The 26726-nt window shown below is 42.7% G+C and overlaps 1 protein-coding gene across 1 annotated transcript in view; it reads right to left on the reverse strand.

Moving 5' to 3' along the window:
* Atac2 (Ada2a-containing complex component 2) overlaps nucleotides 1-26726 on the reverse strand; it is an 85722-nt gene that overhangs the window by 37619 nt on the left and 21377 nt on the right. The window contains exons 5-8 of the mRNA XM_080284905.1: nucleotides 26312-26492; nucleotides 23606-23684; nucleotides 20112-20314; nucleotides 10791-11056 (exon numbers count right to left, since the gene is read on the reverse strand). Of these exons, the coding sequence (XP_080141031.1) occupies nucleotides 10791-11056; nucleotides 20112-20314; nucleotides 23606-23684; nucleotides 26312-26492 (729 nt within the window). The remainder of the gene's footprint in view (nucleotides 1-10790; nucleotides 11057-20111; nucleotides 20315-23605; nucleotides 23685-26311; nucleotides 26493-26726) is intronic.

Genomic DNA, 26726 nt, shown 5'->3' on the forward strand with positions numbered 1-26726 from the left:
AGTCCAATGGATGCAATCTCTAAATTTTTTTTTTTCTTAATAAAATGCTTTGATACTCTTCTTTTTATCAAATAGTCCAAGACATAAGTAGAATTATTTTTTTAGTTTTTGTTTATTATAAACTTGAAGATAAACATCCAGGGCATCATCTGGTAAAAAAAATAATCTCTTTCTCTCCATCTCTGCATAGGCCCATGCGTAAGTTTATGTAGGGGAGTAGTGAAAAAATAATGGAAAAAAAAAAAAAGTTTCTGGATTGGATGATGGATGATGGATAAGCTTGAAGATAAACATCCAGAGCATCATCTGGTGAAAAGAAAAAATCTTTCTCTCTCTCTCTCCCTGTCTTTGCATAGCACCATGCATAAGTTTGTGTTGGGGTGTGGTAGTTAATGGTGATGCACGGCCAGCACAGCCTGAGCTGCGGCTCGCAATCCACGGGTCAAGACTCCCAAGATAGTGTGTTTACATACAATCTCACCGACTGGACACATCAAAGCATACTGTGTTCTAACCTAACCTAACCTAACCGATTAGTTTTGCCCCCTAATACTCCCCATTCTTCTGAATTCTCTACTCTCTGGCTTCGGCTTTCCTGTTATTCTCTGACTAAATATATCTGTGCTGTTTACTTATCCCCTAATTCTACTGACTATGAAAAATTCTTTGACTATCTTATTTCTGCGATGGAACACATTCTATCCATTTCTCCCTCCTCTGAACTCTCCATTCTAGGAGATTTCAATGTTCACCACCACCTTTGGCTCTCTTTTCCTTTCACTGATCCACCTGGTGAACAAGCCTACATCTTTTCTGTCCTTAACCCCTAAAGTACGCAATTCGCTCAGCAGGTCTGTCCCTCCAGCCGTAAAACAGGGTCGATTATTCAACTTTCACCAAGGTAAAAATATTTCTTCCACATTTCAAGAGACTGAATTTACACACCTGAAAATGTATGTTTCAGCCAGACTGACCAAATAGTTATCGCACAATCGCCTGTTGAAGATGCAAAAAAGTTACCAATACCCCATGGGCGAAAACAGAAAATGTACAGAAAATGCATTACAGTATTTACGGTAAATAATCATATATACATAACTAATGTCAATGTGAAGTGTTCCCTAGAGTTGGTAGGACAAGCTGTCAGTGTGGCATATGCCCACAGCAACAAAACAAGCCAGGAGAAAAGTGGAGGTGGAGTGTGTATGGCTGGAGGGGGGAAGAGGATGGAGGGATAGGGGAGGAGGGAGGGGGAGGAGGGAGAGGGGAGAAGGGTTGCTATGCACACACCGCTGTAGGGGGAATGTTGGGGTATGGTTGGTTGGGAGGGGACAATGTGGGGATGACACAATGGGGCTGAGGGGAGGTAAAGTGACGGTGGTGGGGGGGGGGAGGGGTTCCTTCTCCCCCAACTTAGGGGGCCAATCATGCCATACCACCCCAGACACTCTAGCTCTCATTAGTCTGATCCCATATACGTCACCAAAGGGGCGAAGTTACCCTCCCCCAGGTTTTTGTGTGTCTTTAGCAATCATGCCAGATAGGCTGGCGCGTCAAACTACACAAAAGCACAATCGTGCGGCATCGGTCGTGAGGGGTTAATGACCTAGAGCAGTTTGTACAGCATCCTAACCATATCACTGACTGCCTAGGAGAGAGCTCCAACATACTTGACTTTTTCCTTACAACTAATCCTTCTGCATATACTGTTATCTTTCCTCTCCGTCGGGCTCCTCCGATCACAACCTTATTATCTTAACCCCTAAATACCGCAATTTGATCTGGCTCGTCTGCCACTGGAACCGTAATTCAGGGGTGTTTTTTCAACTTTCACCAAGGGAAAAATCAATATGTTCTGGCTAAAGAGGAAGAATTTACGCACCTGACAGCGCAATCAGCGCCCCCTAGGCCTAATGGTTACCGCACAATCGAGAGTCAAAGTTGAAAAAAAAATTAAATACAGTAATTACCCCAAAATTTTTGAAAGCCCCCATAAGTTTTGATAACTAACTATTTCTATTACTGAAATAGGTCACTGGAATATCATATGTCACACCAACCCGAGAACAGGTGTTTTGGGGTGTGGGGAGATTACTTGCTTTTGGGGAGATAAAGTACCCTATGGGGAGAAGGTCTGTAGGTATGGAGGTTGGATAAAACCATCTTTTCTCATCAAAGTAGAGCACTATAGTTTGTTCCTGACCAACTACTATGAAAACAGATGTGTATGTACGTGTGGGGAGATAAAATTCGATCGGGGAGAAGACCCACAACAAGTACATTGAACCCTGGGAGATCATTTATGGTAACAACTATGGTAACAACCAATTTGGCCAGTTGAAACAAACAAAATCTATGTGATTTAGCATATCAACCGTGCAAGCAGGTGTGTTTACAGGTGCGGAGAGATAAATTCATATATGGGGAGTAATAGATGTATCAAGGTGGAGGGGTGGTGGTGGAGGGATGCGGCTGGGTGGTGGTGGGGGGAGGGGGCTGGGTGGTGGTGGGGGGCTGAGGCTCAGATGCCTGTGATTGCACATGCTTGCATGTATAGAATAGTATACAGAGAAGCATTTATTATGTTCAGGTACGGGAAAAAAAAAAAAAAAAAAGAGGCAATACATATATACCATGTGTACATGTGTTGGGGATGCGAGGAGTGGGGGAGGGGAGGTGTAGGGGGAGGACAGCAAGCCAAGCTGCGTGCTCGCTATCACATGATGGTTTATTGGGGGTAGGAGGGTAGTATGGGGCCGAAAGTGAGGGAGGGGGTAGGGTAGGTAGGGGTATACTAGGTAGGGGTATACAAGGTAGGGGTGGAAAGTGGGGGGGGCTGAAGGAGGATGGAATGGGCCTCGTGGTTGGGGGAGGGGTAAACTTCGACTAATAACGTCCAATTGCGGCGTACAGAGGGGTGGGAGGGTCTTCAGAGAGGGTTATTATGTGACAGATGATGAAACATTCAGGCAATGGGTGGGCCAAGAGGGGGGATGGCCCCCCCTTCCCCCAGAGTGGCCAGATCACTCAACCTGAGGCCGAAGGGGTTAGTTTTCATTGGCTTGAAGGGATATACGTCACAATCGAGGCGGAGAAATGTGGAGATAGTTTTTTACAAGGCGCGCTATACTGATGTGATTCAGCCAAGATGGCTAAAGTGGTCAACACGTACATTGACGTGCTTCGGTATTTAGGGGTTAACCTGTCCTATTGCTCCGGTACAGCCTGTGGACCCTCCAAAGAAATGTCAATCATGGCACTTTGGAGCTGTGGACTGGGAGGCCCTCAGGCAGTACTTCTTTGATTTTCCCTGCAATGATTATTGCTTCCATGGCCAGGATCCATCTGAGTGTGCCTTGCACATTACAAAGGTTATTCTCTTGGGAATGGAAGCATACATTCCCTTCTTATATCCTTTGACTAATGCAAGAAAGCCTTGGTTTAATCACCCTTGTTCTAATGCTGTCCACAACAAGGAGAGGGCCTATATAAGGTACCAGAGCCAACCCACCCCTGAATCACATCTTTTTTATGTTCCTGCACGGAATTGTGCTCTCTGTTCTTCACTCTGCTAAAAATAATTCTATCCGTACAAAATGCCCTCAACTCTCCAATTCGAATTCTTCCCACTCCTTCTGGCACCTTGCCAAAAACCTTTCTAACAACTTTACCTCATCATCCATCCATCCTCTTTTCTACTCTGATGGCTCTGCAACTATTTCTTCTCCTAATAAAGCAGATCTCTTCGCTCAGACTTTCTCCTCCAACTCCACCTTAGTCGATTCTGGTGCTGTTCCTCCATCTCCCTCTGACTTCCTCAGGCTGACATTAAAACAACTTCAGCTGATGTATTTTCTGCCATCACTGGCCTTAATACTAACAAGGCATATGGGCCTGATGGACTCCCTCCTGTTGTCCTCAAGAACTGTGCTTCTGTGCTTACGCCCTGCTTAGGTAAACTCTTTTGCCTTTGTCTATCAACTTGTACCTTTCCTTCTTGCTGGAAGTTTGCTTTCATTCAGCCAGTCCCAAAGAAGGGTGACCATTCCCAACCTTCTAACTATCAGCCAATTGCTTTAACATCCTGTGTCTCAAAAGTTTTTTGAGTCAATTCTTGACAGAAAAATTTTAAAGCATCTTTCCTACCATAATCTTCGTTTTGATCGTCAGTATGGGTTCAGTCAGGGACGCTCCACTGGTGATCATCTTGCCCACCTTTCAGACTCGTGGTCATCCTCCTTTCGAGACTTTGGCGAAAGCTTTGCCATTGCACTCGACATCTTAAAGGCTTTCGATCAAGTTTAGCATAAATCTTTAATTTCCAAACTGCCCTCTCATGGTTTCTATCCTTCTATCAATGCCTTCATCTATAGCTTCCTTTCTGGTCATTCTATAGCCACTGTTGTAGATGGCCATCGTTCTTCTCCTATAGATCTATCAACAGTGGTGTTCCTCAGGGCTCTGTTCTATCACAAACTCTCTTCCTTTTATTCATCAGTGACCTTCTAAGCTGTACATCTAACCCTATCCACTCGTACGCTGATGATTCCACCCTTCACCTTTCCATTCGGTTCCCGCAACATCCATCTCTGCAGTTACTTCAACAAATAAGGGATGAGGCTATGGCATACCTAATGTCTGACATGGCTCATATCTCTGACTGGGGTAAAAATAATCTTGTTGTTTTTAATGCATTAAAGACTCAGTTCTTACACCTATCAACCCAACAAAAACTTCCACAGGAGTACCCACTAATGTTTAATAATATCCAGCTCAATCCTGCATCATCCTTGAACGTGCTTGGGGTTTCATTCACTCAGGACTTATCTTGGAAAGATCACATTACATCTCGGATCACATTACATCTCTTGTCAAATCTGCTTTCAAGAGATTAGGTGTGCTAAGCTGACTCCGTATCTTCTTTACCCTTGCACAGTTGTTGACTTTAAACATGAGATTTATGCGCCCCTGTGTAGAGTACAACTCTCATGTGTGGGAAGGCTCCCACATACAGCTCTTCTCAGTACAGTGGAGTCAAAGACTTTTCGTCTTATCAACTCTCCTCCTCTTACTGGCTCCCTTCAACCTCTGTCTCTTTGCCGCACTGTTGCATCTTTATCTCTTTTCTATCGCTACTTCAATGGTCACTGCTCTTCTGAACTGTCTGCTTGCATCCCTCCACCTCTACGACAGGTGCGTGGCACCCGTTTAGCCACAAACTCTCACCCCTTTTCTGTCCAACTCTCATGCAAGAGTTAACTGTTATTCCCAGTCCTTCATTTATGCAACTGGTCAACTCTGGAACTGTCTCCCTCTGTCTGAATTTCCAACTTCCTATGATCTCCAGTCTTTCAAACGCAGTGTGTACAGGCATTTCAAAATGAACGGATCTTGAATTTGGCTCTTTTTTTTTTTTTTTTTTTTTTTTTTTTTGTGGTAGGTGGTGGCGACCATCATCCACTCACTTGATGTGGTGCTGCCTACTTCCTCCTTAGCCTTTATCATTCTTATTTTGTGCCTGCCCTCCTCTCTTCCTATTTCTCCCATCTTTCCTGTCACTTCTTATTGCTTTTCTTTCCTTTACAGGTGGCTTTATATTGAGTGAGAAGCCAAATGATTTCTTGTAAGCCAAGAAACCATTTACAACGCTGGGTAGTAACCATATAACCAAACCATATGTGCTCCCTATGTGTTAAATAGTGGGTTGGTGGAGGGTTAGTGCTCCTTCCCGTAAAACAAATAACTCAAAGTCAAATGGCCACTCCTTATGGGATTATGGGCATCTGGCAGTAGATAGAGAGATTTTTTTTTTTTTTCTTGGAAGGAATGGTTTGTGGGCTCCTGGCCTTTGGTTCCTTCTTCCTTGCATTAAAATATATACTGTATATCTATATCTATATCTATATACAGTCATCCCTTAACATTCGCGACTTTAACATTCACAGTTTTGAATATCCGCGGATGGCTACAGAATAAAAAAAAATTATCTCATTGAACTCTGCTAACACTGTAACATTATCCCAGACACAGTCTGTGGCTGTTTTAGTACAGTAATGGCATTATCCAGTGAATGAAATATACTGTGACACTCTTCCTTTTGGAGGGAGCTGGGATGACCACAGTTGTCAGAAGAGGCCATGCACAAGTACACTATTCATTATTTTCAACTTTTAGTGTTCTGGTATTAAATAAAGTAGTTGTTTAGTGTTCTTGTATTAAATACAGTGGTTATAAAATGCACATAGGGGAGAGATAGTAGTAGAATGGATGTGGAAGATGTGCAGATTGGCCTGGGAGGAGGGTAGAGTCCCGGAGGATTGGAAGTCAGGTATAATTATTCCCTTGTACAAAGGAAAAGTAGTGGTAGGTGGTGGCGACCATCATCCACTCACTTGATGTAGTGCTGCCTACTTCTTCCTCAGCCTTTATCATTCTTTTTCTGTGCCTGCCCTCCTCTCTTCCTGTTTCTCCCATCTTTCCTGTCACTTCTTATTGCTTTTCTTTCCTTTACAGGTGGCTGTACATTGAGTGACAAGCCTAATGGTTTCATGTAAGCCAAGAAACCATTTACAACGCTGGGTGGTAACCATATAACCAAACAATTACGTGCTCCCTACGTGTCATCAAGTGGGTTGGTGGAGGATTAGTGCCCCTTCCTGTAAAACAAATAACTCAGAGTCAATTGGCCACCCCTAACGGGATTATGGCATCAGGCAATAGATAGATAGATAGACAAAGGAAAAGGGGAAAAAGAAGTGTGTGGTAATCATAGGGGCATTTGTCTTCTTAGTATAATAGGAAAAGTGTATGGTAGGATACTTATAGACAGAGTTAGAGAAAGAACAGAGAAATTAGTTGGAGAAGAACAGGGAGGCTTTAGGAAGGGAAGAGGTTGTGTAGATCAGATATACATTCTTAGATCTTTAGTGGAAAAGTTTCTAGAGAAGGGAAAGAAGTTGTATGCGGCTTTCATGGATTTGGAGAAAGCATATGACAGGGTGGATAGACAAGGATTGTGGAAAGTGTTAAGAATATATGGAGTAGATGGGAAGTTGTTGAATGCTGTGAAGAGTATGTACGATGGTGCGAAGACTGCAGTGCGTGTGGATGGTGAACTACGTGAATTTTTCTCTTTGAAAGTTGGTTTGAAACAGGGATGTGTCATGTCTCCATGGTTGTTCAATCTGTACATGGATGGGGTAATAAAAGAGGTACAAGGTAGGGTAGTGGATGTTGGAGTGGCCCTGGTGAGAGAGGATAGTGTTTGGAAACTCCCTGTACTGTTGTTTGCAGATGATACTGTGTTGTTAAGAGGAAGGGGAGCTGCAAGGTTTGGTGGATGAGTTTGAGAGAGTGTGTAAGAAACGGAATCTAAAGGTGAATGTAGGGAAGAGTAAAGTGATGGTCTTTGAGAGAGGTGAAGTTAGTGAATGTACAGCGAGGTTGGATGGTGAGGAATTGGAAAATGTGAGTATGTTTAAGTACTTGGGTAGTGTGATGAGTAAGGATGGAGGTTTGGAGGGTGAAGTGCTTGAAAGGGTACAGCAGGGAAGAAAGGTTGCTGGTTCTTTGAAAGCAGTGATAAGAAACAGAGAAGTGAGCATGGAAGTGAAAAAGTTACTACATGACAGTATTGTGATACCAACTCTAACGTACGGAAGTGAAGCTTGGACATTGTTGGAAGGACACAAGTCAAGAGTGAGAGCAGTGGAAATGAGTTATTTAAGAGGAGCTTGTGGAGTCACATGGAGAACCAGGCTGACGAATGATGATATAAAGGAGCGTTGTGGTGTGGATGTGGATGTGATAGGAAGCATTATTAGGAACACACTGAGGTGGTTTGGCCATGTGGAGAGGATGGAGGGTGAAAGACTGACAAAGATAGTGTATGTGAGTGAGGTGGAGGGGGGAAGAGGGAGGGGGAGGCCAAGGATGAGATGGAGGGATGGGGTGGAGAGGTATATGAGAGAGGGGGGTGTGAGTTGGGAGCAGGGCAGTGAAATGGCGGGGGACAGGGCGACTTGGAGGCGATTTGTTTGTGGCCACCCCAAACAGGATTGAGGCGTCTGGCAATAGATAGATAGATAGAGTGCTATGGTGTGTGTATGTGAGAGTTTAGGCACATCTGGGAACGTATCCCCATTGACTCCATGTTATAATGGGATTGCTATACCATGGATTGCTTTACGATGGGGTTTTCAGGAACAGAACCCCATCGTATAATGAGGGTTTACTGTACCCCCAAAAGCCCACAGATAAAAATGTTGAATTTTTTTGACTTCCGGAGGAACGACGTCACAGACTACCACAGACGTCATCGATAATTATTTGTTTAATGACTAGCAGATGAATTTTCACTGAATGGCAGCCCTGGGCAATGGTGGGTTTGGCACGTCAGGTGGGCCACTCTTGTAACCCACTGTGATTAGCTGGAGTATGTTGTGCGCTGCGGGGGTCTGCCCACGCAACAATTATGTCCCATGTCTGAGCCAGATAATATGCATTACCACCCAAAAATACACAGTACCGGTGACTGCTTCCCATTCCTGAGTCAGATATTGCCTAATATCGCCGCATATAATTTTAATACAGCCAAACAGCAAGACCCTGATATTACGATAGGCCGGATATTGTGACAAAAGGATAAGAGATTACTGTACAGTATTTACAAATAAGGCTGTTCCTGCTTGTGCCTTTGTCATGCACCATGATCATTTCCATCTTTTCAGCAATGGTCATAATCCTCCTCTTTCCTTTGTTAGTAGAGGAGGTACTAGAAGATTCCTTACAAGAAACCATTTGTCACAATCATTATGGGAAAACACTTGCCACACTCAGAAGACATGAGAAGTGCAGACTGGGATATTAACACAATGAAAGACACAGCAAGACTGAGGTTGACCATGTGCAGTGCACTGTCTCCACAGCCCTCTGTCCAACCCAGGCCTACCAGAAGTACCCCAACAAGCCACCACTTCCAGCCTGCTCCTCCCCAACCTAGCCCAAGTGGGTGGGAAGAACCACAGCCAATGTTGGTAACTGCATTCTGAATCACCCTGTTTGCGGGAAGCAATCTAGCAGGCATGCATCACGCACCCCATGTAGCAGATATTATACATTAAAGGCTAAAAAGTATCCGGTGGGCCAAGAGTTGCCCAGAGGTCCGTGTGGTGTTTTCCCATCTAACCCGTGGATTGCATGCCACAGCTCAAGCTGGAATGCGTTGCTTTGCGAGCCACAGTTCAGGCTGGGAAACGTCGTGCTGCGAGCCACAGCTCAGGCTGTGCTAACATTCCAGTGGCTGTGCATTACCGCTAACTACTCCACCTCTAAAACTTACGCTTAGCGCTATGCAAAGACGGAGAGAGAGATTTTTTTTTTTTTTTCACTAGATGATGCCCTGGATGTTTATCTTCAAGTGTATAATAAACAATAACTATTATTATTATTTTTTTTTCACTACACCCCTATGCAAAATTACCCATGGCGCTACACAAAGATGGAGGGAAAGAGATTTTTTTTTTTTTCACCAGATGATGGCCTGGATGTTTATCTTCAAATTTATAATAAACAAAAACTTTTTTTTTTTTTTTTGCACACCACAAGGTGGGATAAAAAAGGGCAATTGCACAATCCACGGGTTAATTGATGGCATCCAGTATATCTGATGGTTTGTCCAGGGGCCTTCGAAGTGTCCATTAAATCCAATATCTGGTCTACCGAGGCCTGCTAAAGTGAAGGTCTACTGTGAATAACCATCCACATTATACATGATGCTGGTCATCTTGGACTTCTGACCACCACACAGTTAGTTCATGTGATGCCTTTGGAGACTGTTTATTTTGACTCAAGAGGGATTCAAGTACAGGTTTCCCCCCCTCATATTCAAGGGGGTTAGGGGACACAGACCCCTGAGAATGGGGGGGATCCATGAATTTTGGAAGCTACCCCAGAAAATGCCCATACAGTATCAAATTACCCCTGTAGGCCCTTAAAAACCATTTTAGGGAACCAAAACCAACATCATACATCACAAACATATACTGTACTACTGTATACAATACTTTAGTAATAAAGAAGTTGTTAATGGGTACAGTTATAAGACTTTAGGATAATTTTGTTGCTGACTCCCATGGACTCCCGTGGCAATGTGCACAAAGACCTTAATAACCATTTCTAGGACCTGTAAACAGCATAAAATACTGATATCACAAATATATCATGAATTACTGAATAAAAAAATGTAATAAATAATTTTTTAATGGATATGGTTATAAGAAGTTATGGTAAATTACATAGCTGATGACTTCCCAGAAAAATCTGTGAATATGAGAACCCGCGAACAGCAGTCCCGTGAATAGTGGGGGTTGACTGTACCTCTCCTGAAAAAATCAGCTTTTTACTTTTTTTTTTTTGGTCCAGGTTCCATCTACATATGATCTAAGGCTCCTGAACTATTACGTACTCTTTTGTTACCTTCTGCCATTCATCACTCACCAATAGCTCACTTCCTTTACATCATCCATATACATTCATACCTGACTTCACACACTTCACACTATCTCCACTTCACAGTAACTGATGACAAACATGAGAGAAGCTTTTAATTATATGGATCAGATACTGAAGAAGATAACAGTGTCCACTTTAACTAAATTGTACTAAAGTACCTGGCTTTACTACAGTAAATGTTATTTAGTACAGACTAGCCTGTGCTTTTTCTATAGTCCAGTGCTGTAATAAAATGGAAAGAAAATAAAGAGAAAAGTTTTGATAAAGACGAAACTTACTTTTTCTCTTGACTTTTCTGCTGAACACATCCACTGCTGAGAGACTGTTCTGGTAAGATGATATGACGAGGCTCTATGACAGGAGTTTTGGTGAACAGTGAGGGCTTACTACCCACATCAAGAGGGTCTGAAGCTGGCTGACAAGAAGGCTGGATGAATTCTGAGGTTCCTCCATCCACTACAATCATATCTTCTTGTTCCATACCCTCCATTGGCTCTTCAAATAATTCCTCTTCTTTGATATCAACTTCATCTTTTATATGAACCTGCAGAGACAACACGGGATACTTTAACCCCACCAACATACTAACATCTTTTATTATATTCTGTCTAACAACAAGCCACATGAGATGACATGGACATAGTTAAAAAAAAAAAAAAAAAGCACATAGGCACAATGCCAAAAAAAGTGTCTGAGAATTAAACTGACAATAATACTGAAAAAAGATGACCATATGTGTTATCAACGGACTGTAGGAGTACGAGAGAGAGAGAGAGAGAGAGAGAGAGAGAGAGAGAGACTAAAATAAGTAACATGAAATATACATTATGGTGTTTAAATTCTATCTATCTACTGCCAGATGCCTTAATCCCATAAGGGGTGGCCACAAACAAATTGCCTCCATGTTGGCCTGTCCCCTGCCATTTTGCTGCCCTACCCCAAGCTCAAACACCCCTCTCTCATATACCTTGCCACTCCATCCTTTCATCTCATCCTTGGTCTCCCCCCTCCCTCTGCCCACCTCCACCTCACTCACATACATTCTCCACGATAGTCTCTCACTCTCCATCCTCTCCATATAGCGGAACCACCTCAATGTGTTTTTCCTAACGCTTTCTATCACATCAACATCCACACCACCACACTCCTTCACTTTGTTTGTTAGTCTGTCTCTCCATGTAACTCAATATGCTCCTCTCAAACAGGAGTTTCAATTAAAAACCTATAAGCATAAATAAAAAGGTATAGAAAAATATAAATACATGCAAACAGCTGATATACAGTAAATAATAATTAACTGCACCAGAACGGCACTCCTCGTCACTTCTGTATACTGCTGTCCCCCACCCAGGAAGCACCAGTTTGTTTATAAATTTCAGTTGTGCAGTCTCCTTTGTTACTCATGTACCAAGTCACCTGCTATCAGCTCAATTTGTTTCCAGCCATAGTAAAGCATTCTTAGTGGCTATGGTTCTTTCTGTACAAAATAATTAAATTTTGTTGTACCCCATTTATATACATTTTTTGTGTGATTTTTTATTGCATTCCTACAGAGCTTTTGCACTTACACTCTTCACTCTTTTAATCATTTCAATATGGCAGGTTGTAGGTGATGGCAACCATCATCCACTCACTTGATGTAGCACTGCCTACTTCTTCCTTCACCTTTATCATTCTTCATGTCTCCCCTCCTCTCTTCCAATTTCTCCCATCATTCCTTGAATGCAAGGCCTGGGGGGGGGGCTAGGTTTACAGTGGAAGAGTTGAGAGGAAGGATGGGACTGGAGTGTATTGGTATTGTGATGAGGAGAGGCAGACTGGGATGGTTTAGGCATGTGGTGGGGATGGGGGATAACTGGATGCAGAAAGTGAAAAGTGTGAATGTTGGAGGTAGGGCAGCAAGTGGCAGACTTTAAAAACCTGGGACAGGGTCATAGAGTGTGATCTCAGGGATAGAGGAATGAGCAGGGAAGTTGCCAGAAATTGAACAGCATGGAGAACCGCCATTAGGTGACCTGGGCAGACGCATGCACACGTGGTGGAGCCTTTATAAAGAAACCAAATGATTCCTGTCAATTTTTATAACTCTTCTTGGTGGCATTACACTGAGTGAAAACCTTAATGGTTTCCTGTAACCCAGGAAAACATTTATAATGCTGGGTGGTAACCATTAATTAATGGCAATGTAGAGACAGCTATGGCGCCCCTGTAAATTGGGTGGAGACACAATTGTGACATCCATCCATGAACCAGATCTCCACATTGTTCTCCACACCCAGCTGTGGCGAAGCACTGTCCGTAGCATGGGATTATCTATTCACTGCATAGGATGACCAAGCAGGAGAAGTTGCTTGCCTATGGTTGATGGGTATGCTCAGCTGGATGGACCAGGATTACTCATCAATGACAATGAACTCACATTCATTCATCATCTGATCCAGTGTTGTCCCACGAGACGCGTAGGAGCCTGGGGTTAGGCAAGTTGGTCCTGACATTTAAGATGAGAGTGACCAGCCTCATTCATCCCTGAATGGCATTACATGAGCAGTAAACCCCAACCACCCCTTGGATACGAACCTGCACCAGTTCAATCCAATTGGAGCACTTTAATTGCCCACTAAACCACCAGGCACAATTATTTGGTTATATAGTTACCATTCAGCGAGGTAAATGGTTTCCCAGTGCACAGGAAACCATTTGGCTTATCACTCAGTGTAAAGTCACCCACAAAAGGAAGGAAGAGGAAAGAATGAAGGAAGGAAAGACTGAAGATGAAGGAAGGAAAGACAGAAGAGGAAGGATGGAAAGAAGGAAGGAAGAGAGGAAAGAGCAGGCACCTGACAGCAACACTACATTGAGTGAGTGGATGGTGAAAGCCCCCACCAACCACTTAACTAACTCACAATGATGCTTAATTTTCCTAAGCATTTTACTTTTTTCCATCACTTTTCCACAGTTTGGTCTCAGTACACTCTATTCTTTTTTTTCATCAGCACTCTCCATTTCACAAACTTCCCTTCTCAGTCTGTTTCACACACACTTTTCCACACTAAGTTATACAGCTACCACAAACTGACTTAGGACCTCCCCCCACAAGGTATTAAAAAACACAGAAATCAGAGTATATCACAATGTTTGTTCATGAAATGCCATTCATCAATATGAAATCATGTTTCCCTTGTTTTTCAGGACCAGTTGGATGCATTTTGGCATGGAATCACATAGATCTTTAAAGTAATCTATGGACATTTCTTTGCACCAAAAATTGTGTCAGTTCTGTCTTGAGGTTGCCCAGATTGGGTGTCTTCTTCTCTGTCATGATTTTCTTTATCTTTGCCCAACAGTTTTCTATCGGATTCAGATCCGGACTGTTGCCAAGCCAGTCAAGGACCTCAATCCAATTATCCTGAGGCTATATTGTCACCTTTCTTGACTTGTGACATGGAGCTGAATCGTGCATGAAAAAGTCATACTCATGAATAGAAAAAAAAACTTTAACAAATGATCTTTCAGAACTTGAATGTACCAGCCACCACATCATCAAGTTCTTAAGAAGAAAATAGAGGCCTCCCCTTCCCAATTCACCTGAGAAACACCCCCATATCATTACTGAATGTGGGTGCTTAACAGTCGGCACCGTATATGCAGGGTCATATCGACTATGGGAGGCAGGGTGATGAACCTTGGCAGAACACACTTGGAACACTTGAAATGTGTTTTCATCGGAAAACTTCACTTTTCTCCACTCATTCGATGGCCTGTGTGCATACTTCTTGGCCAACTGAACGCGCTGCTTCTTCATGCGGTCAGTGAGAAACGGTTTCTTGGCTGCGGTGCGGCTTGGCAAACCCAGCTCCTTCTGCAAGCGGTGTTGGATAGTTCGAATTGCGACATCTTGTAACAGCTGGGGATGCATTCTCTTCCATTCTCCTGCTGTCAGTTGAGGATTCTTGATTACTTCCCTCTTCAGAAGCGTATCTGTACCTCTGGAAGTCATCCTCTTCTTTTCACCGCCATGCTTGTGCTCTGGTACATCAGGTGGCAGGCCACGCACTGCAGCAAGACTCTTCATGATGGTCCACTTTGCACGTCCAGTACGTTCACAAATCGTGTTGATAAGGACAGTATCCTGCCTCCATGCAATGATACGGACCCTCTCATCCCTTCAGCAGTACTTTCCAGGCATGACAACTCGACTCTAGGAAAATAACAGGGCAAACAGTAATGCATACGAAAAAAAAGGGGGGGTGCAAGCTCAGAGCGATGGGAACATATACTCCCACTCTCGCTTCTGGGCAAGCACTGACGTGCAGAGTGTTTCACCACCTCCCGCAAACACCATAGGAGTTGCCAGTTACTTCTTGCCCAAAAAATTCACTTGGTAGAGGTGGAATAACAAAGCAAAGACAGACAACTCTCCCATAGCAATTCTGTGCATAGGTCCTAAGTCAATTTGCAGTGGGTGTATGTACATTTCTTCTAAACTGCATATTTTAAATCTGTCCTAATAAGTAGAAGAGTACGCTAACTTGAACATGGCACTCATAGCTGATGACATAAAAAAAAAAAAAACTATTTTCTCAGCTCATCAAAAACTTGACTTTTTCCTCAATTCTGAAGCCCTCTCAGTGCCTGAGCCTTGAGGAGGGTGAAGATACACTTGCTGGACACTTAGACACCTCAAAATGAAGAGGAAGACTGATAATGGTCCATGCATATATTCACACTATGGAGACAGATCATGAATGAATGTAGCTAGTTTGTAGTGGGAGACATTAATGTGAGTGGTTAGGCAGCAAACAAACCTCTGAACCTTCAACTGTCACCTGGCTAACTTTATGAAATGAGAAGACACTGATGTATTGCCATTCACTTTTTTGTTTTCTTGGCCTTCCACCAAGAAATATGAGTACTTAACTGTGCAGTATAAAGGAAAGGGTATAATTTCTAGTATTATGAAATACAACAGGAATCAGGTGCACCAACAAGCACTACTATAAAGCCTGCCTACTGTAATACTTTTCCTTACCAAGTTGTGCTTTCTAGTCATTGTATTCAGCATGTATTAGGAGTGTAATTCTGTAAGGCAGTGAGGCTTGGTCATTAAAGGAAGATGATGATGACTGGACTGATGTGTAGTTCATCCCTGAATGACATGCCTAGGGGGTAAGAATTATGAATGAAGAGAGGAAGAATGGAAGAAGATTATATTAATGTTGTGATGTAAAGGAGTAATTAAGATGCTTAGGCATGTGGAGAGGATGAAGAATGACAAATGTGTGCAGAGGGTCAGAGGTGTGGACAACAGGGGGAGGGATGCCACAGGCAGACCAAATAGGACCTGGGACAAACTCAAATAATGTGTGACCTAGGGGATAAGGGACTGGATAGAGAGGCTGCTAGAGATCAGGCAATATGGACAATTGCAGTTAGTTGACAAACGATGTCACATGAAAGCGTGTTAGCAACTTCACATATGAAGCAATTAATCACTGATATATTCATCACCATCATCATCATCATCAAGGGATTAAGGCATCTGGCTATAGACAGATATAGTACTATTATTATTACCATCATCATTCATCATCATCATCATCCGGATCTCCTTTCCCACCCTAGGGCAGGATGAGGAGCAGCAACGTCCAGACAGCCAAAGTTTGCCCATTTCAATGGGGCATGCCACCATTCACTCATCATTGTAGCCCTTAAAATCCAAGCTCTATCAGATGGGACAAAAATAATTTTACCACGTTCTTTAGCTTCTCATATACCTATCTGATACTGCCAATCCGAACGCTGTCACATTAAAAAGGGGTGCCAAATCCCTGATCATGCACTTCTCAGCACAAAATTCATCCAGCCAGCCTGGTCTTTTGTCAGTCCCTTAGCCTCACCAACTTTCATACCTCTCTTCCTCACATACTCATCCATCATATCCCTCCACCTTCTTCTTGGCCTACCATGCCTCCTCCCTCCTTCAAATTTGCTCAGATATACTTTTTTCACCACTCTATTGTCATCCATTCTCGCCACATGACCAAAACATCTCAGTACACTCTTTGATTATGGTGTCCACAGACTTCTTCACTCCACATCTTTCACAAATCACATTATCCCATATCCTATCAACTCTCTGTACGCCACATACATTCCTCAGCAGTTCCATCTCCACTGCTCTTACTCTTTACTTTTCATTTTCATGCCACACCATAGTCTCACATCCTTATGTTAAAGTTGGCACTAACACTCCTTTATGTACCGTAAGCCTCGCACAGCTGCACCACTCAAGCCTCTGTTTCTTATCAAGGCCTTCATAGCATCAGCTACTTTCCTTCCTTGTGTCACTCTACTTTCCACTTCTTTTTTACATTTTCCTCTCTTTTTTATCACTGTACCCAGGTATTTGAAATTTCTCACCAATTCCAGTCTCTCTCCATTCACTGTAACATCACACTGGGAGACACCTTCTCTCTCCATAACCATCACTTTACATCATTCATTCATCATCATCCAATCCTATGTTGCCCCATGAGGAGTGCATGAGCCTGGGGCTAGGCAAGTTGGTCCTGACCTTTAAGATGAGAGTGACCACCCTCACTCATCCCTGAGTGGCATTACATGAGCAAGGAACCCCAACCACCCCTTGGATATAAGCCTTCACCAGCTCAATCCGACTGGTGCTCCTTAATTACCTACTAAATCACCAGGTGTCAAAATTTGGTTATATGGTTACCACTCTGCGTAGCAAATGGTTTCCTGGTGCACAGGAAACCTTTTGGCTTGTCACTCAGTGAAGAGTCACCCACAGGCAGAAGGAAGAGGAAAGAATGAAGGAAAGAAAGACAGAAGAGGGAGTGTAAAGTCACCCATAGGCAGAGGGACAAGGAAAGAATGAAGGAAAGGAAGAAGAGGATGGAAGGAAAGAAGGATGGAGGAGAGGAAAGGGCAGACACCTGAGAGCAGCACTACATCAAATGAGTGGATGGTGAGCGCCCCCACCTACCATCATCACTTTACTCTTTTCTATATTTACTCTCAAGGCACAACACTCACAAACATCTACAAAACTCTGCACAAGTCTACCAAGTTCTTCACTGCTATTTGCAAGTAGCAGTGCATCATCAGCATACAGCAAATTCGAGATATTCCATCCATCGTCATTCCTTACCAACGCCATCCATCTCCCCATTAGTTGTGTTTTTACCTTTCATCACCCCATCCATATCTATATATATACTGAACAATCATGGGAACATCACACAACCTTGTCGCACGCCCACATGGATCGTGAACCATTCACTTAGATGCCTGCTTACCCTTATACGTGCCTCACTACAATCATAAAAGTTCTTGACAGCATCTAGCAGCTTGCCATCTATAAAGTACATGCGCAAAACCTACAATCCTTCTCTGTCTACTTTGTTGTATGCTTTTTCCAGATCCATGAACGCCATAAACACCTTATGATCCTTCTCACAAGCCTTCTCTGCTATCTGTCTCACTGCAAATATTTGATCCACACATCCTCTGCCACTCTTTAAGCCACCCTGCTCATCACTTACTAGGACTTCTGATATCTTTCTTACTTTCTATAATAATTCTCCCATATACCTTCCCTATCACACTCAATTGACTTATGCCAAGTTAATTCTTGCACTCACTTCGCTCACCTTTACTTTTGTACATTGGTACAATCACTGCCTTCTTCCACTCTACTGGCACAGTTTCACTCATCCATGCCTTCTTGCATATCTCCAACAAGCATTTCATTCCACTCTCTCCACAACACTTAACCGTCTCTGCATATAGCTAATCAACCCCAGCTGCTTTCCCATTTTCAGCCACTTCACAGCGTTCTTTGCCTCTGCGAGTATCACGTTTCCTGACTGTGCATTCTTTCTCTGTACATCCCCAAAACCAATTATGTAAACAGTCGCTTTGCTTTCTCCATTCACATTCACCAGGCTTTCACAATATTCTTCTCATCTGGTCCTTACTTCATCCCCAAGGGTTAATACTCTACTACTTACCTCTTTCATTATTCTTTCCACTGTCACCTCTACATTTCTGTACCTCTTTCCAGAATAAGTTCCTATTTTCAAATTAATTTGCATTAATTTTTCTTTCTAGATCATCGTTTACCTCCTTCTTCTTCCTCTTCACTAGTCTTTTTACAAGCTTCTTGCTCTCAATATATTCAGTTCTTATTCCAACTGAACCCCTGTCCTACTCATTCAACTTATTTTAACTAGGCCAAAAAGGGCCATACTGCCAGCATCAATACTGAAACATGATTGGGTGATGCTTGAGAGTCCATGGGCAAGAGATACAGTACAGCCAAGTCTTAGACTTAACATCAAATTGTCCTTTACCTCCCATTAAGCAGTTTTATAGTTAAATTAGTGACATGAAGGTTTAAGTCAACCATCTACTGTATATTTACACATATGTTCTGAGACCAGTGACTATGCTAGAATGTGTAAGTGCTTTCACTCAATGGCAGCCCTCCACATGCTGCAATTGTGTGTCATTTCCCTGGCCTGGATGTGTCTGTGATGGGTCTTACTCCACATATTCCTTGATCTGCCTATGAGCACTCTTTCCCTAAGTTCACTGAGATATGAACCTCAAAAAGTGCTGCTTCTTTCTAAGAATATACCATCGTATAACAGAAGCCAGGATAAATATTACATTTCACTTGCCCATATAAGCTGATGTAAACAACTCACAGTAGTGTATATTCATTTCAGAAAGAATGGGTGACTTTACATCCCCTCTTCTGTCTTTCTTTCTATCATTCTTTCCTCTTCCTTCTGCCTATAGGTGACTCTACACTAAGTGACATGCCAAATGGTTTCCTGTACACCAGGAAACCATTTACAACACTGGGTGGTAACCATATAACCAAATTATGGCACATGGTGGTAAGGTAATTCTGGTGCTCCAATCAGTTTGAGCTGGTGCAGGTTTATATCCAAGGGGTGGTTGGGGTTTATTGCTCAAGTAATGCCACTCAAGGAAAAGTGAGGCTGGTCACTCTCATCTTAAATGTCAAGACCAACTTGCATTGCCCCAGGCTCTTACACTTCTCATAGAGCAACATAGGATTGGATGATGGATGGATGGAACTAAGTCATTTATTTAAGAATAAGTTTATGATAACCTTAAAAAGTATCCACGGCATTATGAAGGTAAGTTAATGGAGGGTGAATTACAGTCAGTTCTCTTTCACTCTTCAATGATCATTTGTCAAAATGTCGGGAGAGTTTGGAGCTACTTCTGGAAAAGTGTGGGACCCATTTGACATATCTGCAGAGTACCAGGCCCCTGGCGATGGGACAGCATAGATCAGATCCCTGGCTCTTTTGCTGAATTCACAGGTGTCAAGTCAGGATGACTTTGGTTGGGTGATCAATAGTTCTTTCATCTTAATTTGGCTCAGATTTAAACCATTGTAGCTTATTTCATGCAGTAAAAAAAAAAAAAAAAAAAAAAAAAAAAAAAAAAAAAAATCTAAACTCCAGGTATTATTGCTTATAATTTTTGCTCTTACTGTCCCTCCACACTGCCTCCACTTACCTCTACTTTATATTTACCTTTTGTTTATCACCTTCCATGTCTCCTGGCACTTCATCTTCACCACCACTATCAAACAGTTCTGAAGGTGGTTGTGTTTCAGGATTCAGAATTTCTCTCTCTGTGAACCATGATCCTCTTTTCTCTTCCTCCTCTTCTGCACTTTTCCTTGCTTCATCAATTTCATCATGGTGTGTAGAGGGTTCAATTTTGATATGTCTTCCTGAAAACTGAGACAATAGTTATTATTATTGTTTTGTACTACAGGTTGGTTGAGGTTCATTTCTCATGTAATTCTGCTAATGGAGGAGTAACTTGTCACTCTTGTCTTAAATATCTGGCAAGAGTAACCTAACCCCAGACCCACGTGCTTTGATGGGGTAATGTCGTTTTGAGGGTGGGTAGATGGATGCTTGCATTAATATTAATGATGATAATAATAATAATAATAATAATAATAATAATAAAATAATATTAATAATAATAATAATTTTTTCATTCATCTAATACAGTGTTGCCCGATAAGGTGCATAGGAGCCCAGGCCTAGGCACGTTGGTCCTGACATTTAAGATGAGAGTGACCAGCCTCACTCATCCCTGAGTAGCACTGCATAAGCAATAAGCCCCAACCACTCCTTGGACATAACCCTGCACCAGTTCAATCTGACTGGAGCACCTTACTTGCCCATTAAACCACCAGACGCCATAATTTGGTTATAAAGTCGCCATCCAGTATAGTGAATGGTTTCCTGGAGTACAGAAAACCATTTGGCTTATCACTCTGTGTCGAGTCACCTGTAGACTGAAGGAAGAGGAAAGAATGATGGTCCATGCCAGGACACATAACCTGGGCCCTTCAGATTCTTTGCATAGTCTCCGGTTCTCCAGGAATCGTTGTGAGACTCTGAGGCGATATTAATAATAATAATACCAGCGAAGACAAGTGTCTCCACCTACATAGTGAGTGGTGACAAATAATAATAATAATGACAATAATGATCATCATCATCATCATCATCATCATCTGGACCTCCTTTCCCACCTTAGGGCAGGGTGAGGAGTAGCAACGTCAAGACAGTCCAGATTTGCCCAATCCAATGGGCCATGCTTCCATTCACTCATCATTCAAGCTCCTGGATTCCTGGCTCTATCAGATACACCAAAAACATTCACCACATACGGTAGCTTCACATAAACATATCTGATGGAATCAATCCAGACGCTGTCACATTAAAAAGGAGTGCCAAATCCCTGATCACGCGTTTCTCATCACAATATTCACCCAGCCAGCTCGATCTTCCCCTAGCCTCAGTAACTTCCAAGTCTTTCTTCCTCACACACTCATCCACCATATCCCTCCACCATCTCCTTGGCCTACCTCGCCTCCATCAGATTCACTCAGATAAACCTTTTTCACCACTCTATTGTTATCCATTCTCTTCACATGACCATACCATCTCAGTACACTCTTTACAATTCTGGTGTACACAGACTTCCTCACTCCACATCTTTCACGAACCACATTATTTCATATCCAATCATTCTCTGTACTCCACATACATTCCTCAGCAATCCCATCTCCACTTGCTAGACTTTTAATTTTCATGCCACACCATACTTTCACATCCATATATAAAAGTAGGCACTAACACTCCTTCATGTAAGCCTCATGCAGCTGCAATACTCAAGCCTCTGTTTCTTATCAAGGCCTTCACTGCACCAGCTACTTTTCTTCTTTGTGTCACTCTACTTTCCACTTCTTTTTTACATTTTCCTCTATTTTTTATCACTATACCCAGGTATTTGAACTCTCTCACCAATTCCAGTTTCTCTCCATTCACTGTAACATCACACTGGCAGTCACCGTCTCTCTCAACAGCCATCACTTTACTCTTTTCTACATATACTCTCAGGGCATGATGCTCACAGACATCAGCAAAACTCTGCACTAGTCTACCAAGTTCTTGTCCTGTATTTGCAAGTAGTACTGTACTACATCATCAGCATTTAACAAATCTGAGATATTCCATCCATCACCATCCATTACCAACACCATCCCCCTCTCCATTACTTGAGCTTTTACTTCTCTCAGCACCCCATCCATATATATATATATATATATATATATATATATATATATACTGAACAACCATGGGGACATCACACAACCATGTCACATGCCCACATCAATCAAGAACCATTCACTTGGATGCCCATTTACCCTTACACATGCTTCATTACCATCATAAAAACTCTTGACGGCACATATCAGCTTACCATCTACACCGTACATGCGCAATACCTTCCACAATCCTTCTGTCTACTTTGTCGTATGCTTTTTCTAGATCCATGAATGCCATAAACACCTGACAGCCCTTCTCACATGCCTTCTCCACTATCTGTCTCACTGCAAATATTTGATCTACATAACCTCTGCCACTCCTAAAGCCACCCTGTCCATTACTCACCAGGACTTCTGATGTCTCTCTTACTTTCTTTATAATAATTCTTCCATATACCTTCCCTAACACACTCAATAAACTTATGCCACGATATTTCTTGCACTCATTTCGCTCACCTTTGTTTTTTTACAGGGGTACAATCACAGTCTTTTTCCACTCTGCTGGCACAGTTTCACTCATCCCTGCCTTCTTAAATATCTCCCACATGCACTTCATTCATAATAACAATAATAATAATAATAATACAGTGGGTCCTTGATATACAAAAAGGATACGGAACAAAAAAAAACTTTCGTCATTCGAAAGTTCGTATATCGGAATGACTTTCCCCATTGAAATATACATATAAATGGGGGGATGTGTCCCAGGACACCCTCAAACCACCACCTAAACTTCACCCCCCCCCCTATTAAGAAGTAAGTAATACCTGTCCACAATTGCAGAGATGGAGGTGGCCATATTCTTGTACATCTCCATTTTCTTCGTCACAGTCCCAGTGGTGGAAACAGCAAGGCCTAAAGCACACCCAATCTCTGAGACTCCCTGCCCCTCCTCATGGGGTCTTATAATTTCCAATTTCCTTTCCAGAATTAGAGTACGATGCCGCTGCTTCTCTGCAGCAGGCTTCCCCAATGCTGGAGATGATGAAAGGCACTTGGGAGGCATGGCGAAACAATACGAAAAGGTGAAGGGCAGCGAAAATATCCTCACGTACAGCATGGCTGTGAGGAGAGAAGGGACGTGGACTCAACTGAGAAGCGCGTGAAAATTTGTTTACCAGAGAGAGGTTAGTTTGTTTTCTCTCGGCAAGCAAGTACGGTGCTATGCACTGCACCCATTTTGAATTTTTCATACAGTATTCCATTAACCCCTTCATAACTGCCGGCCTTGAACAACACTTCACTGTTTCAGTGTCAATGACACTGAGTTGATGCGAAAGGTGAATTCTTGATCGTGAGACATAAGTTCTTGGAAATTTTGGGCTTTCCTGTGAAAGGTAAATTAGCAAACCTGATTCATGTGAAACATAAGGGCTCGCTGTATTTACTTACCATTGCAATCTAATTCTTTGCTGATTTCAGCCCACAACTTATCAACATTTCTGTTGGCGAGCAGTTTACTCCTCTTGTCCTACAATAGTGGTCTCTGAAATACACTGGCAATCAAGATCCCAACATCCATCTTGATCTTCTCCACGTCTACCACACAGGTTGAGCAGGTAAGAATGGTCCGAGGAAACCAAAAAATGTGTCGGTGTGGGCTGCACATGCCAGCACGCTTGAACTCGCTTCTATTACATTTGTGTGTAAGGTTTAATTCTTGGCGCAGGTCGGCGCCGATTGCCCACGCGCGGGGACCCGCTTTCTCTGTGAGCACACCCTATAGGCACCTCCAGGTTCAATATGTATAAATATGATGGTCTTTGGCCTTGTAAATTTTTTTCTACTGCACCTATGTATCCATTAAGAAACATGTACAATATGATACAGCCACAATCTGGTATACAGCAAAGCCCCAGGTTTAGCGACATCTTCATTTGTGGTTCCATGGTTAGCAGTGGTCTGCAAATATTGCCAAACACCGGGTTTCATGCAAAAACTCCTATGTTTGCAGTGAGAAAAACGTAAACTAGCCACGCATGGAAAGTGATCGTCACTTGTGGAGGTGCCAGAGGTGGTGGGAAGCAGTAGCCTCACCACTTGCCTCAGAAATTACACCCTCATCCCTTCCACCTCACTCCAGCCTTACGTGTGTTTCCTTGCCTATTATGTATAGTACTTTTGAATTAATACTAGTTTCTTTTCAGGTGTGATCAGTATATTTTACATTGCATAAATGAGTTTTAGGAGGAGTTGGCATGGGACCCGCAACCAATTAGCCTATTTTCCATAGGATCAATTACCAAACTTCAGCAGTTTCACGGTTGACGGTACAGGGAGTCCCCAATATACGAAGCCCCAATATACAAAAATACGAACATAGGAAAGTGAAAAATATAGAAAAAATTCCCCTATACGAAAGGCATATGCTTCGATGGTACAAAAAACGCAACGAGAAAATGATTTAAATTTGGCGCGTGACCGTCTTCAGCACCACCATCGTGTATGGCAAGGCAAGCAACTACCTCCGCTTCATCCCATTCTGTTCCCACTCCCCGGCTGTGTAGTGCGTGCCTTCTGTACTCTGAGAATCTTTTGCATCTTTCACATCTTGCATCATGCCACCCAAGCGTCCTTCACCTTCTTCATCATCATCATCATCTGTGGAACCTCTCAAGAAGAAACAACACCGAACCCTGACACTGGAGAGCAAGCTCAAAATTATCAAGAGGCACGAGGAAGGCCAGGGCGTGAGTAAGATTGAGCCTCACCTGTATATACTGTACAGTACTGTTTTCTATTTTTTGCTCAGTAATTTGATAAATAAACAACTGCTTAAAGTTTATTTAGCTTTTATTAACATTTCTACTGTAGATTTAAGAGCTTACAACCAGCCTAGTACAGTACAGAGTAGTTAAATGACAGTTTTTGGAGGGCTTCTGAAGAGCATCACCTCATTTTCTTAAGTTTCTTATGGGGAAAAATGCTTCATTATATGAAAAATCGATATACAAAAGCTTTTAAAGGTACCTAACCCTTTCGTTTATTGGGGACTCCCTGTATGTTTCACAGAACCAATTAGGTGCAAAGCCTGGGGTTTTACAGTACAATCATCTAGCATGCAACTGATCACTTTAATGATAAATGAAAACTTATACCCAGTTTTGTGTTAATGTGAGCAATAACTGCTTAAATGATTTTTGCAATGTTCGCATACAATGATCCTGTGTGGACGTGTGCCACTCGTACAGGCCGACAGCCATACATCTGTGCCACGATGGGTGCCCTGTGTTTACATGCGCATCGGAACACCATTGTTACTGCAAAATAACACTGCAAGTGCATGATGAATGGTGCAGTGTGCAATATCAATTGCCGAGATCACTATTTTTGTGCAAAATACCAAAACTTGCGACCTGGAAAACATTTCATTGTTCTCCTGCCGCCTCATTGCATTGCTCTCCTGCTGCCTCATTGTATCGCTCTCCCGCTGCCTCATTGGATCGCTCCCCACCCACCCCACCACTAAACTCTCCCTCGGCCCCACCACATCGTTTTTTCCATCACTCATCACCTCATCCCGATGACCTGGAGTGATTACCCAGGCCCTCCAGCTGTCCCCCACATTAGCCTCAATGTGGTGGGATGGGGTGGCGGGGACCTTTTGTGACGACTCTGACCGGCCTCCGACATACTTAAGATGGGTGGGCAGAAATGCATTTTGAGATGTTAGGTTACATGGCCCCTGATCTCCACCGTAAACTCACTGAACCGATGTTAAATCAAAACTGATTTAGGATTTATCAGTATCCAAATGGTTCTTACTTAGCGTAACCCAATCATAAACTGAGCTGTGACGGTACATATAAACGTTTCAACTTGCACATGCCATTTTTCTTTACAATGTGCTGTTCCTACTCGATGTTATTCTTGTAGTGAGGTGAGTCATGAAGGCTAATCCCTCCAGTCAGAAAAAGCTCTCTTAAGCTGTCCAAATCATCTGGAGGTAGCAAGAATAGAACATAAATGATGACCTCCAGATGAAGGGGCTAATGTATCATTTCTGTGAATGACTGAGTCAGTGTACCATGGCTATAACAAACTATCAAAGTTCTATTAAGCCAATCTGCCACATTAACCACTTGGTACTGTGCTTACCTGTGCTGCTGCTCTCCTGCCCAGCTTATGTCTGGCCAGGAGTGTAGCAGGGGGCAGTGGTTGTTTAAGCTGGTACCATCCTCCCTCCTTAAGAATGTCATGTCCACTAGTGAAGAACTGAGAATAGTGTGACAGCTGACCACTTAATGATGCCTGCACCATCTTTTTCTTCTTCTTCCGGCTGTTGAGGACACGAGAATCAGTTTAATGAACAGGCATCCCTAGCAATCTGGTGCCACAGAGAGAATAATTTGCTTAACTAATAATCACATTTTAGCACATTAGCATACTGTGGGAGTTAGGGACACTCATCCTTGACAAAAGAAACCTGTGGTTAGGGTGTTGATGATTCTATTAAATGTCATGAAAATGGAGAAACCTTCCCCAGTGCTTCTACAACTGAGATCTGGTTATG

This window comes from Coenobita brevimanus, chromosome 103 (genome assembly GCF_032717465.1).
Source record: "Coenobita brevimanus isolate Jiangsu-jjx chromosome 103, ASM3271746v2, whole genome shotgun sequence".
In the NCBI taxonomy this organism is placed as follows: Eukaryota; Metazoa; Arthropoda; class Malacostraca; order Decapoda; family Coenobitidae; genus Coenobita; species Coenobita brevimanus.